Genomic DNA, 13,830 nt, shown 5'->3' on the forward strand with positions numbered 1-13,830 from the left:
AGAAATCATGGGGCCCCCTACAGCCTACCTGATGGGGCCCCCTTTGATCCCACCCTTGGCCCTGCCCTCTGCCCCACTCCTGGCCCCTCCTTTGACTCCGCCTGTTCAGTTTGTGTTCGCATGCACCATACAATAGACAAAGGTGGAATTGTGATGGCTTTATGGGTGACCATTTGTAAATGGTCTCTAATCTGCTCTGGAAAAACAGAAAAAGACGCAATCCTTTTCCATAGTTTTTTCTTTCCTGAACGGACATAGAGCTAGGTGTAGACCTAAATAGTGCTTTCAATCAGGTCCACATGAAAACTGACAGGCGGCCCTAACTGGAAAGCTTGGAACGTTCTTAAGCTCTTTGCGCCGGACGCACGCATCAATACAGCCTCTTGGCGGGTGGACCAGAATGTACACATTGCTGTGCCGAAAGCGTGTGCTCTGTGCGCTCCCTGGACAGTTATTGGCGATTAATGGAAAGCTCCTAATCTCTACTTGCGATTGCAAGCTTTCCGATCATGTGACCGCCAATCATGGTCAGGAACACTGCCCCACCTCCCAGCATCAGAATCCTCTTAAAAAGCTTGGAGGCACCGGTGTAGCATGAAGATATGCATCCCGTGAAAGCTGGTGGAGCGGATGGAGAGGGAGGGGATACCTAGCTTCATGCTACAGTGGGACGGAGAGGAGAGGAAGGTGAGCGGGGATGGGAGAGGAGTGTGTACGGGGAGAGGGGAGGAGCTAGGTAGGAGATATCAGTGTCCATCCCCTCCCATCTCCCCATACACATGAAGATACGTATCCCCTCCCTCTCCATCGGCTCCGTCATGTAAGGGTTAAATTATATTCGGATGTCTCGGCTCGGAGCTTGGCTTGTTTTGTCGAAAACCGGCGCATGCGCATTTGCTTTCTGGTGACTGTATCCGAATATTAGTGTCACTCACTGTGTGATGGTGCCATGTCGCCGCCTCCGCAGTTGGGACTAGTGCTGCTGCTGCTCCCTGTCAGTGTCAGCAGCCTCCACTCGGTCTCTGCATCTGTCCTGATAGAGCAGGACATGCACACAAAATCCCTCTGCCAGAGCAGGCAGCCGGCCAACCAACCCGAACTATAACTTAGCAGAGCAGGTTGCAGCATGGGGCATGTTCTTACGCCCCGAAAATGATTAAAAAGTCCCTGCAATGCTACGACCTCCTGGGCCCCACAGCTGATCTGATGGACCCCAGAAAAATGTGTTTATAAACCCCCCAAAGCATGTAGGAGTGGGGAGGGTGTATTTTAGTAAGCCCTATTTCTTTATTTTGGCAGACATTGACTATAAAGCTTTCGGGGCCCCTGATGGGGCCCGGCCCGGTACAACAGGGCTGGTTGTACTGCCCTATCAGCGGCCCTGGCTACCACATACATATATAAATACAAACTATGCATGGAAACACATTTTTATAAACATATTTTTATATTACACACTATTTAGCATAAGTACATTTAACCCCCCCTTTGCACTGTCTATTTAAAAAAGTAAAACAGTGCTAAACTTGGGGTAAAAAAGTGCTAAACTTGGTAGTGATTTGTTGTAATGTTGTATGTAGTGTGCGGTTCTGGAGCCTGCCCACCAACCACTGGAAAAGATTGAAATAAGGAAGGATTGGGAGGCAAGGATTTTTTGGCACAGAAGGTTTCTAAAATAAATTTTTATTGATAAGTTCATATAAAAACTGGGGAATACAATAAATTCTAAAAAATGACCTTACATAAGGCCCAAATACATTTTTGTAGCAGTTTACTTAATACTTGCTTCATACATAATATACAGAAAAGATTTCGAAAACTAAATATAAATAGATACTTCACATCAAGAAGATCTTAACGAAGGGTGACAGAAATGAGGACTGCCGTCCAACCAGATCAGCTGATGCTGTATTCAATTATTCAATAAATATTCACATTGCTCAACATGTTTCGCCTTATACAGCTTCGTCTGGAGCGTTCTAGTGAGGTATTCTGTATAATGCTATAAACCAGGGAACGCGCATTAGCATCACTAGTAACTAACGAGGAGGGTATCGTGGATTTCAGAAGGATGGATCATATAATCGGTAGGAGATATAGGCCATTGGAATTGTAACAACCAAGGGTTAATGAAAACCTGGCTGGCGTCAACAAGCCCAAGTAAAAATAGTTACTGTGGCTTGAATCCAGACTGTAGCCTCATAGAATGGGTACATCCATGTACTCCTAAATTAATGTCCACATATCCCCCCCGGATGGGGAACCGCCACCATTGGACATTCGTTTAGGAGTACATGGATGTACCCATTCTCTCGATACCCTCCTCGTTAGTTACTAGGGACGCTAATGCGTGTTTCCTGGTTTATAGCATTATACAGAATACCTCACTAGAACGCTCCAGACGAAGCTGTATAAGGCGAAACATGTTGAGCAATGTGAATATTTATTGAATAATTGAATACAGCATCAGCTGATCTGGTTGGACGGCAGTCCTCATTTCTGTCACCCTTCGTTAAGATCTTCTTGATGTGAAGTATCTATTTATATTTAGTTTTCGAAATCTTTTCTGTATATTCTGTATAAAGCAAGTATTAAGTAAACTGCTACAAAAATGTATTTGGGCCTTATGTAAGGTACTTTTTTAGAATTTATTGTTATTTCCCAGTTTTTATATGAACTTATCAATAAAAATTAATTTTAGAAACCTTCTGTGCCAAAAAACCCTGGCCTCCCAATCCTTCCTTATTTCAAGTTGATAAAGGATTTGGCACTATTAGTTTATTTCTTATATGCTCAGACTGCTGCTATCTGAGTGCATATTTCCTTCACTATCACTGGAAAAGATTACTAAAAATTAAATTGAAAAGATGGGAGCACAAATCTAGTTTATACAGTGTATAATGATTTATTCTACAACAAAAATCCAACAAATTTCAGTGCTCAACACCCCCCTTCATCAGGGCTTGCCAATTAAAAACAGTAGGGTGATACCATCCTGGATTGTACATTGGAACCCAAGTAGGTGAGAATGGATCATGCAGCTGCTTGAACCAGATAACCTAAGGTTTGGAGTAGGGACTGGTCAACTGTTGCATAATGTTCCTTTAACACCCTTAAATCCTCATAAAAATTCCTATGTGATCGTTCTGGGTTCCAGCTCGGTGCTCGGTTAGCCCATACACATCCTGGTTGCAGTGATTCGAGGGGGTTCTTCAAAAAGTTCTGCACTTTTTTTAAACTTTTAAATATAAAAAAGTGAGGAAACTTTTTGAAGATCCCTTATAGTTGCTTCAGGAATTGTGGCCAACGAGGAAAACCATTGCACATCTGGTGGTTTTGCCGATGACTGACTGGTTTCTGGTTGGGGGGTCTTTGGCCTGCTACACACCTTATTTCATTGTTTCATGTAAAAAAAAGAAAAAGGAAAAACTTTGTTTATGTTTATAGACTTGTTCAGCCCTCTGAAGGATCATTGCTCCTCATTCTCACCAGGGCTGGGGTTCCTCCAGTTCCTTTACCATCACCTCCACTGGATGTCCCCGTCGTCCAAAGAATACTGCCATAGTTGAACATCACAAAAGTGAAGCTTCCATTTGTGATGAGGACAGCCTGAAATGTGTTAACCTGTGCATTTAAAAAAGAAGAAAAAAAAAAAGAGTATTTTTTTGAGGTTCAATAGGAAACTGGTAACATGCCAACACTGTTATTTTGGAAAAAATACATTGGAGCCTAAGGGGAAGGTAAAAAGTTTGCTGTACTTGGTTAAAGTAAGGAGAAAATTGGCTTTAAATCACTCATGAGGGTTAGAGAAGAACCCAAGTAATTATGCAAAAATTGCCATAGGTGACACTCAGCTTTAAGCTAATTTTGCCCAAAAGTGCTACATGATGAAACTAGAGGCTGTTTTTGGAAAAGTTTCAGTGAACGTGAAAGTAATATTTTAAAACCACTTAAGCCCCGGAGGATTTGGCTGCTCAAAGACCAGGGCCTATTTTACGATTCGGTACTGCGTGACTTTAAGGGACAATTGCGCAGACGTGCGACGTTGTACCCAAATTAAATTGACGTCCTTTTTTATTATCGATTAGCGATTTGTGTGTGACTGCAGCCGATCTTTAACTGCCCCTAAAGCAACCACAGGATACCTCTCCCTAAGCTCAAAAGATACTAGACCTATACCGAAATACCAGCCCTGAGAAGGACTTTTGTGGACATTGACAGATCGATTTGTGACTGCAGCCGATCTCTAACTGCTCCTAAAGCAACCACAGGATACCTGTACCTAACCTGAAAAGAGACTGTAGAAGGCCTATACTGAAATACCAGCCCTGGAAAGGACTTTTGTGGATCTTCACAGCGCTATATGTGTCTAGCAAACTCTCCCTGATGAGCACAGCAGACCTCTCCCTACATTGGCAGAAAGCGGAATGTGAAATGGCCGCCAGATCGGGTCTATTTATAGGGTAGGGGGACTGTCCATGTGCTGGAATGTTTCAATTGGCTGTCCCGTTCCACCTGACGGCTGTGTCATGGGTCAAAGTTCTTCTGAATGAAAAAGAAAATGGCGGCGCGGACATATTCGCGAACATCGGCAAAAGTCCGCCTTTTTGCAAAGTTCGCCGCGAACCGACCGCCGGGCGAACCGCAAGGCCATCTCTAGTGATTCTAGTACGGTTTTATTAACACATGTCAAAGTTGCAAAATTGTGCTTAGACATTAGCATTTGTTATACCCTTAGGCGCGAAGAGGTTATTTATTGATTTATATGATGCACATTGTCGCTTTATTTGATTTTATATAGCGCTGTATACATATTTGTTTATTGTAATTTAATGGACGAAAAAAAAAAAGTTAAAAAAAAATATCAAATGTTTTGCTTTATTTAGTAGGGTGAATATCTGCATTCCAAATGTGTATTTCTTTCCCATGGTGGAATGCTGCACTTGTTGAATAAATCAGCATACTTTAAGTAAATTTACCGTTCTAGATGAGGCTGTAGATCCATAATACGTCACATTACTCCAAGTGGCCACGAATGCCCATGTTGCTGAAAATGTGGGAAGACTGAAGTAAGATTTGATATCAGACGTTGCGCGGCTTAGGAGGTCAGCGTCGGTGCTCTGCCGGTAATATATGTCACCCTCTAAGACATTGTCCACATCTGCCCAGAATGGAGCCACGAAGGGGTTGCTGCCATTAACTACTGGGAGTTTTTGGGGTGTGAATGCCGAGATGGATGCATTAAATGACAGTAAACCATTGTTATCCACCTAATAACAGATGAAAAAAAACAGACTTAATTCCATAAAATCAACTGGTAAAAATGTAAAAAGCATTATAAAACTATTGCTAGAGTATAGTAAAAGCAAAAGCTTTGGTAGGGCAGCTGCTAATTCATTCTCAAATTTGGGGGAAAAAACGCCATTTTTGCTTTGTCAAAACAATCAGTACAGCCAAGTGCACAGAGAGCTAAAGTTACAGGCAGATCTCAACTTTTCCTGTAACAATCTTACATGGATCCAGCTTCCAAGCCTCCCTATTGGTCCTTTGAATGGAAACAAAAAAGTTTTAGATCAATTTTTTATTAAAGCCTATGTTCAAGTCATTTTATTTTTATAAAGGCACAAGGGACAGTACTTACATTAAATGAGAATTGTCCCTTGTGCTTTCTTAGTTGAAGTCTTCTGTTCCTCCCCCCCATACTCTCAAAGTGGTAATCTTCTGACCCTGTCTGCTGTCACATACACCTTGTAGGGGGGTTGCTGGGACCTGCAGTTTTCACTGAAGATACCAGCCCTGGATACTGCCACCATGGACTCTGCCATATATGGACTCTTGCCTGTGCAGGTATGCTGGGGCAGCCACAAGCCTGAGTTAGGTATTAGGGACGTTAGGAAAAGACTGTGCATTTTGTTCTGTTATTGTCAGGAAGGTCCTGGCAGAAGACAAGTTGGCGACCGCAGGCAAGGTCCTGCCCCTCGAATCTCTCAAGGAAGAAGTGCCCTTAGCTAACGCCAATGCGTTAGCACGCGCTAATTGGCTAATCGGTTAATTGCCAAACGCGAAAGCGCCAGCATGCGAATTTGAGTGCGCATGCGCACGCTAATATGCGCTGCGCACCTGATGACATTTTAGGCATCAAAAGGGCTATTTAAGCTGGATCTGCTCCCAGGATCAGTGCTGTCTCGTCTACAGCGTTCCGTGCCAGTCCTGCCTCCTGTTACCTGTGTTGTTCCTGAAATCTTGACCCGGCTTGCCTCTGACTACTCCAGTTCTCTGCATGCACTGATCCCAGCCTGTTCTTTGACCATTCTCCAGTCTCTCCACTTGTACCTGATCTGACCTCTCTGTGTATGACCCGGCTTGTCTGACTCTGCTTACCTTCCAGTATTCCCAGAGGCTCCCTAGTTGCTGCATTGGTCCAACAACTCCCAGGATACCTACCCCCTTCTGGAACTCTACGCTACCAGCAGTCCTGCAACCTGCACGTCCACCAGCACTCATGCGACTCTGCACTCTGCGCCTCCTGTTTACTCTATCAGGGGCTCTGAGTCAGAGGTGTAAGAGAGGCCACATTCAGGCTCTACCTACCAGGTACGTGACAGTTATGCTAAGAGTTTTTGGTAAAGCTTTTGTAACTTTGACCTTGCCTGGTCTTAAGATACTAAAGGAGTAAGTAACTGGCACCCATTAACATTGTACCTGCTGTTACTGTATATAGATAGATAGAATGTCCGACAACCGGAACACATGGTCACAGCGTGGGTCAGTAAAGCACATTGGGGTGTGAAGATAGCTTTGTAAGTGTTGAGTACAAACAAGTGGTTACCAAAGGTAACTGAGGTTTTACAAGCAGCCTGTCATGAAGCGTGCATCTGTGGCAGGTAGGACAGTCTCTTGCAAGAGGGAGTTGTTGTTGGCACTCTTTCCATGAGCGCTTTGTCTCCCAAAGCAACAGAAGCAGATCAGCACCGTAGAGGTTCTCAGCCTGTACACAGGTACGGAGGAGCAAGAGTTAAGTGAGTGCAAGCATGGAGTCCACGCTAGATGCACAGCGGGACCGCATACTGTTACTGGGAGTGAGGAAGCAGAGATTATCTGGACAGGTGCAGAGGGCAATGGCTTTGCGTGTCCCTCCTAAATGCAACAGTTACCATAGTGGTGTATATTAAAGTGTTACTAAACCCACAACAGATAAATCAATCTGTATATGCAGTAAAGCATGATTGTTATACTCACTGTGGAACCTAAGGAGTTAATCCTCTGCATTGTGTAAAAAGGCTGTTTTATCCTGTCTTCTCTACTGTCCCCCAATCCATCTGCTGATAGAACAGAGCCTTGGGGCAAGCTGCACATGCTCAGTTTGGTGTATATTGCTAGATGGTATTTTTTTTTTCTTTGGCAGGTGCATGTGACCAGCACAGGGCCAATCAGCACTGTCCAGACAGAGGGTCAGGGGTCCTGCAGCCTTATAGCCAGTCAGAGGAGAAGGAAAACTCCTCCTACAAGCTTTAACCAGACACTGATAGAAGTCACAAGACTGCTATATACTGCGCATGAAAAAAGGTGTTTTGCAGTTTATATTTACGAAAACGATCGCATTTTCATGTCCTGTGTACGGTGGGGGACCAGATATAGTGATTGCAGGCTCCTGGGTTTAGTAACACTATAACAAGGGTCTTCAAACTAAGGCCCTCCAGTTGTTTAGGAACTACAATTCCCATCATGCCTAGTCACGTCTGTGAATGTCGGAGTTTTACAATGCCCCATGGGATGTGTAGTTCTGCAACAGCTGGAGGGTAGTTTGAGGATCCCTGCATTATAACATCAACCGAGTTAACTACAGATCAGTCATCAGTTCAAGTTAAGGTACCCCATTTGCAAGTTTGTTGCCCCTATTCAAGTTACCTAGCGTAGTCCAAAAGAACCCACCCCGGGCTGGGCCTTCTATGTGAACCACGCTTGGTGCCCATCAAGAAGGGGAACATGGAGGAAGTGCCACCCGCCTACCCTACATGCTCAAAAGGAGAATGTAAGATATTAATTTGTAATTTAATTAAATGAGTCCTAATTAAAATATAGGAAGAAATGATGTACAAAGCCTCTGTGCAATCCCATTACCATGTTAAACAAAAACTGGTGCACAATGGGGAAAGAGGAGTACTAGAGACCTCACAAGTTTCACTAATTGGGCAGGGGGTCAAACAAATAATGGATGAAAATTCAGACAAAAAATCCTTAACAGGATAGTTCATAATCTAGAAGTCCATATAAAAGGTCCATACATATATGAAATCCCAGAAACACACTCCGTAGGCAGCTCTTGTGACAAGTAGAAGATGCTTGGAGCCAACTGAAAGGAGAACACAGGCGCCACTCTAAGTGCAGAATCTTGAGATTTATTAAAAGAACCAAAAGAAAGGTACTAACAAAGGGATCAGTATAAGGCCTGAGGAAGGAGCGCATGCTCAGAGAACGCGTCGCCGGCGCCATCACACAATTACACATCCCAGAAGCGACAACGGATCGGCAACAGAGTGTCCCGCGACCAGGAAGTACGGATTGCCACCGATTACAGCCTGCATACCGCGACCGCTCAAGCCATCCTAATCAAAACACCGGAGCGATCATCCACATACATAATGATGCTTTTTATACTGCTCCCTTTGTGAGTACCTTTCTTTTGGTTCTTTTAATAAATCTCAAGATTCTGCACTTAGAGTGGCGCCTGTGTTCTCCTTTCAATCCCATTACCATGATGGTGGACTCTTCAAACAATAGAAGGGCTCAGGAAATTGTAGGGAAGAGGCCAAGCCAAAGCACTTTACATATAACAGTAAAAACTCACATAGATAGTGGTAGATACATTTCCGAAGAGGGTTAACTTGGTAGAAGGTGTTATTGGGCCATTTGTTCCGTCATCCGCTTTTGGAGCGGTGGCATCAGATGAAGAACTTCCATATGGGTACAAAAGACCTGCAGATCAGACAGATAACAAATGTTATTTGCATAAATTTAACTACCGATAAAAATAATATTGTTTGCACAAACTCTTTGATACAGAAAGATGTTCATCTTTACGTAATCTTAAAACACTTTCCCAAGAAAGATTTCAAATGCAGATTTATGGTTCTTACTTGAAGATGTTGAAGTTGTGCATTTGGTAAAGTCATCTAAAAAAAAACAAAAAGAAAAAAATGTAAGCAAATAATAAAAAAAAAAAAAAAAAATGCAAGGAACCCGTATGTTTCCAAAGTTAGGGGAAATCCCTCTTAGTCAATAGCTTTTGGAACAAGTTTCCCTGGGGTATTAGAATCACTAAAGAAAAACAGTCGACAACACACCGTAATCGTTCTCTACAGTTAAGGTGGGTCCATAGAGGAGGTTCTAGGAGGGGCTTCCATGGAGGAGGTTCTAGGAGGGGCTTCCATGGAGGAGGTTCTAGGAGGGGATTCCATGGAGGAGGTTCTAGGAGGGGATTCCATAGAGGAGGTTCTAGGAGGGGCTTCCATGGAGGAGGTTCTAGGAGGGGCTTCCATGGAGGAGGTTCTAAGAGGGGCTTCCATGGAGGAGGTTCTAGGAGGGGCTTCTAGACAGTTGTCCTGGAATAATAAAGTTTTTACAAATGTTGGACATTATGGTGTGCCGCCAGCTCTATTTCTTCGAATGTGTTGATATCTATGTCTGAGGAAGAGTCCCTTATAAGCATCTGCAGTTAGCTAAAGGAGTGATCCACTTCATACTTAAAGTATAACTAAAGGCAAAACTTTTTTTTTCTAGTCTTGAATAAAGTGGAGAGGATTTAGAATTACAAATATTTATGTGAATCTCATAAAATTAGAATATCATCAAAAAGTTAATTTATTTCAGTAATTCAATTCAAAAAGTGAAACTCATACATTTTATATAGATGTGTTACACACAGAGTGATATATTTCAGGCATTTCTTTCTTTTAATCTTAAAGATTATGGCTTATAGCTAGTAAAAACCCAAAATTCAGAATCTTAGAAAATTTGAATATTACATAAGACCAATAAAATAAAAAGGATTTTTAATAAAGAAATGTTGGCTTACTGAAAAGTATGTCTATGTACAGTATAGTATGTACTTCAATACTTGGTCGGGGGTCCTTTTGCATAAATTACTGCATCAATGCGACGTGGCATGGCCTGTGGCACTGCTGAGGTGTTATAGAAGCTCAGGTTGCTTTGATAGCGGCCTTCAGCTCATCTGCATTGTTGGGTCTGGTGTCTCTCATCTTCCTCTTGACAATACCCAACAGATTCTCTATGGGGCTTAGGTCAGACGAGTTTGCTGGCCAATCAAGCACAGTGATCCCATGATCATGTGACCAGGTATTGGCAGTGTGGGCGGTGCCAAGACCTGCTGGAAAATGAAATCAGCATCTCCATAAAGCTGGTCAGCAGAGGGAAGCATGAAGTGCTCTAGAATTTCCTGCTAGAGGGCTGCGCTGACTTTGGACTTGATAAAACACAGTGGACCAACACCAGCAGATGACACGGCTCCCCAAATCATCACTGACTGTGGGAACTTCACACTGGACCTCATGCAACTTGGATTTTGTGCCTCTCCACTCCTCCTCCAGACTCTGAGACCTTCATTTTCAAATCAAATGCAAAATTTCCCACAGTCCGTGATTAATTGAGGAGCCATGTCATCTGCTTGTGTTGGTCCACTGTGTGGTCCACCTGCCCACACTGCCAAAAGTATCAATACCTGCTTTAATGATCATGGCATCACTGTGCTTGATTGGCATGCAAACATGCCTAACCTAAACCCCATAGAGCAGTGGTCCTCAACCCTAGCCTACAGGGCCCACTAACAGGCCAGATTTGCAAGATAACTGAAATACATCCCAGGTGATATCATTTGCTGCTCAGTGATTGCAGTACTCTAGTCTGCATCTCCCCAAGGTAATACTTAAAATCTGGCCTGTTAGTGGGCCCTGAGGACCGGAGTTGAGGACCACTGCCATAGAGAATCGGTGGTGTATTGTCAAAAGGTTGAGAGGCACCAGACCCAACAATGCAGTTTTACATTTTTAATTGAATTTACTGAAATAAAAATAACTTTTTGATGATATACTTATTTTGTGAGATGTACCTGTATATGTAAAGTTGATCCAGGAAATATCTGATTGCCTCTTGGGGGATCAGGTAGGATATTTTTCCCCTGCTGGATTAAATTTGATTATGCTTTATTGGGGTTCCTTGCCTTCCTCTGGATCAGCTGTGGGTATAGAATTGTATATATGGGTTTGTATTTTTTTCCCCTTCTATTGGTTGAACTGGATAGACGTGTCTTTTTTCAACCAGACTAACTATGTAACACCTGTCAGGTTTTTATTGCTGTCTGCCAGTGTTGGGAGATTCACCCTCTGTTTGTCCTGTTTACCTTTATCACTGAAAGTGAAGGAAAATACCAAATTTTGGGTTTTCACCAGAACAGGAGTAGAGGGGGATATCTTCCAATGGGGAGATTCCCTCACTTTAGAGGGATTTCCTTTTACTCTCTGTTTTGGCTATGGGACAGGAAGTGATGGGAAATCTCCCCAGTGGGACGCTAGCAATAAAAAAAAGGGACTGAAGGGGGTATAACCCCCTTTTTTCTACCCAAAGTAAAAAAAGAGTTTTGCCCTTAGTTCTACTTGAAGGGAACAATTACTTGCGGTTTAGAATCCCTTTTGTGTTTCCCCTGCTCTCTGTGTCCCGACTCTTGTCTTGGTGACCATTGCAAATGGAACAAAAAGTGATTGGAACCCCAAAATAGTATACTAGTCACTAGAACAGGAGGTAAGAGGAAAGCATTTAATGGCGACACCCGTTCTATTGAAAACTGTCAACAAGTGCTTAAAGCCTTGTACATACGCAACGATTATCGGCCGACCGATCATCCGTCTTTTGTCCAGAGTGATGTTTTGTTGGTTGGAATGTGCTCTAGACTGCACACGAATTTTCTCGCCCGACAAAATTCTACTTCAGAAGTGATGTCATGTGTTGGTTTGCTTTCATTGTGTTCTTTCTTCTCTGAGCATGCCCAGACTTGCTCATTAGATTTTTCCCTGTCGAAATCTGTACTGACTGCACGAAAATCAGCCGTGTTTTGACCGCCGTCAAAAATTTTATAGCCTGCACACCAGATTTTTTTTCGGCCGAAAAGTCGGAGTCGTTTGTCGGAAGCATCATACTAACAAGCCGAAAATCGGCAGATCGGTCGTCGGACGAAAATTCCCTGCCGAATTTCGACGCGTGTGTACGAGGCTTAAGAGTGGATTTTACTTTGCCCTGGAGAGATTTCACTTCCTGTTGGAAAGGAGGTAAATTGCCCACATGGGACACAGACAGCAGAAACCCTCCCCCAAAAAAAAAACAAAAACAACAAGTATGGATGGATTAATAACAGAGATTTATCCAGAAAAGTGAAATCTTCGCAGATATTGCAGGGTAAAGTTGGACTTACCTAGCGCAAGCAGAAGGATAATAGTGAAGAAGCCTTTGAAAAAAATGTTGGGTTCTTCCATTGCCAATGGTTGGACGCAAATCCCGGATGTTCCTCATCTGGTAAAAAGAGAGCCAAGTCAGGTAATAACACAATGACAAGCTCTACAATAAACAAGCACAAAAGTGTGCACCAGCATAGTGCATTATCCCAAAAAAATCTTTAATAAGGAAATGCCATAAAAAGGACTCACAAACGTATTGAATAAAAAACGCTCATCAAGCTATTTATCCATAGTGTAACAGTCCTGGACACAGTACACTCCAGAAAACGGGGGGACCACACTGGGGTCCAGGTAGCAAAGGGTGGGCCAACTCAATATTGAACCCTACGGACTAAGACTGAGATGCCATTAAAGTTCATGTGCGTGTAAAGGCAGGTGTCCCAATACTTTTGGCAATATAGTGTATGTATAGCAATAGTTAAACTGCACAAAGCACAACTTGTGAAACTCACGTATTTAAAATGAACCTGCTGTCATCATTGTCGTCATTGAATTAAGAAGACAAAACAAAGTTCTATTTATATCATGCTATTTCTGTTAAGCATTCTTTATTCCTGTCTGCATTCTTGATTCTTAGCATTCCCAGTCTGTGCAGTCAACTGGGGTAATAAGGGCATTAATAGATTGCGTGCATTTTTCTATATCAGAACCAGTGGCGGCTGGTGCTCAAAATTTTTGGGGGGGGGGAGCGCAAACAGAAAAATCTAATAGGCATTGCTTTGCGGCAAAAAATTGCATGACTTTGAGGTCACAAAAGTGTGAAAGGGGCCTTCAGTAATCAAAGTATAGTGTGCCCCTTTCAATGCAGAGTTGGCACAGCGTGCCCCCTTCCAATGCAGAGTTGGCACAGCGTGCCCCCTTTCAATGCAGAGTTGGCACAGTGTGCCCCCTTTCAATGCAGAGTTAGCACAGCGTGCCCCCTTTCAATGCAGAGCTAGCACAGCCTGCCCCCTTCAATGCAGAGTTAGCACAGCGTGCCCCCTTTCAATTCACAGTTGGAACAGCGTGTCCCCTTTCAATGCAGAGCTAGCACAGCGTGCCCCCTTTCAATGCAGAGTTAGCACAGCATGCCCCCTTTCAATGCAGAGTTAGCACAGCGGGCCCCCATTCAATGCAGAGTTGGCACAGCGTGCCCCCATTGAATGCAGAGTTAGCACAGTGTGCCCCCTTTCAATGCAGAGTTAGCACAGCGTGCCCCCTTTCAATGATGAGTTAGCACAGCGTGCCCCCTTTCAATGCAGAGTTGGCACAGCGTGCCCCCTTTCAATTCAGAGTTGGCACAGCATGCCCCCATTCAATGCAGAGT

General features: G+C 43.4%; 1 protein-coding gene across 1 annotated transcript in view; it reads right to left on the minus strand.

Moving 5' to 3' along the window:
* LOC309569022 (sushi, nidogen and EGF-like domain-containing protein 1) overlaps positions 1 to 12,542 on the minus strand; it is a gene marked incomplete at both ends in the record, with an annotated part of 13,016 nt that extends 474 nt beyond the window's left edge. The window contains 5 exons of the mRNA XM_082274783.1: positions 3,490 to 3,624; positions 4,980 to 5,270; positions 8,849 to 8,976; positions 9,138 to 9,173; positions 12,482 to 12,542. Of these exons, the coding sequence (XP_082130909.1) occupies positions 3,490 to 3,624; positions 4,980 to 5,270; positions 8,849 to 8,976; positions 9,138 to 9,173; positions 12,482 to 12,542 (651 nt within the window). The remainder of the gene's footprint in view (positions 1 to 3,489; positions 3,625 to 4,979; positions 5,271 to 8,848; positions 8,977 to 9,137; positions 9,174 to 12,481) is intronic.
* Between the last annotated feature and the right edge of the window lie 1,288 nt (positions 12,543 to 13,830).

This window comes from Pelophylax lessonae (assembly GCF_965119305.1).
Source record: "Pelophylax lessonae genome assembly, chromosome: 12".
In the NCBI taxonomy this organism is placed as follows: Eukaryota; Metazoa; Chordata; class Amphibia; order Anura; family Ranidae; genus Pelophylax; species Pelophylax lessonae.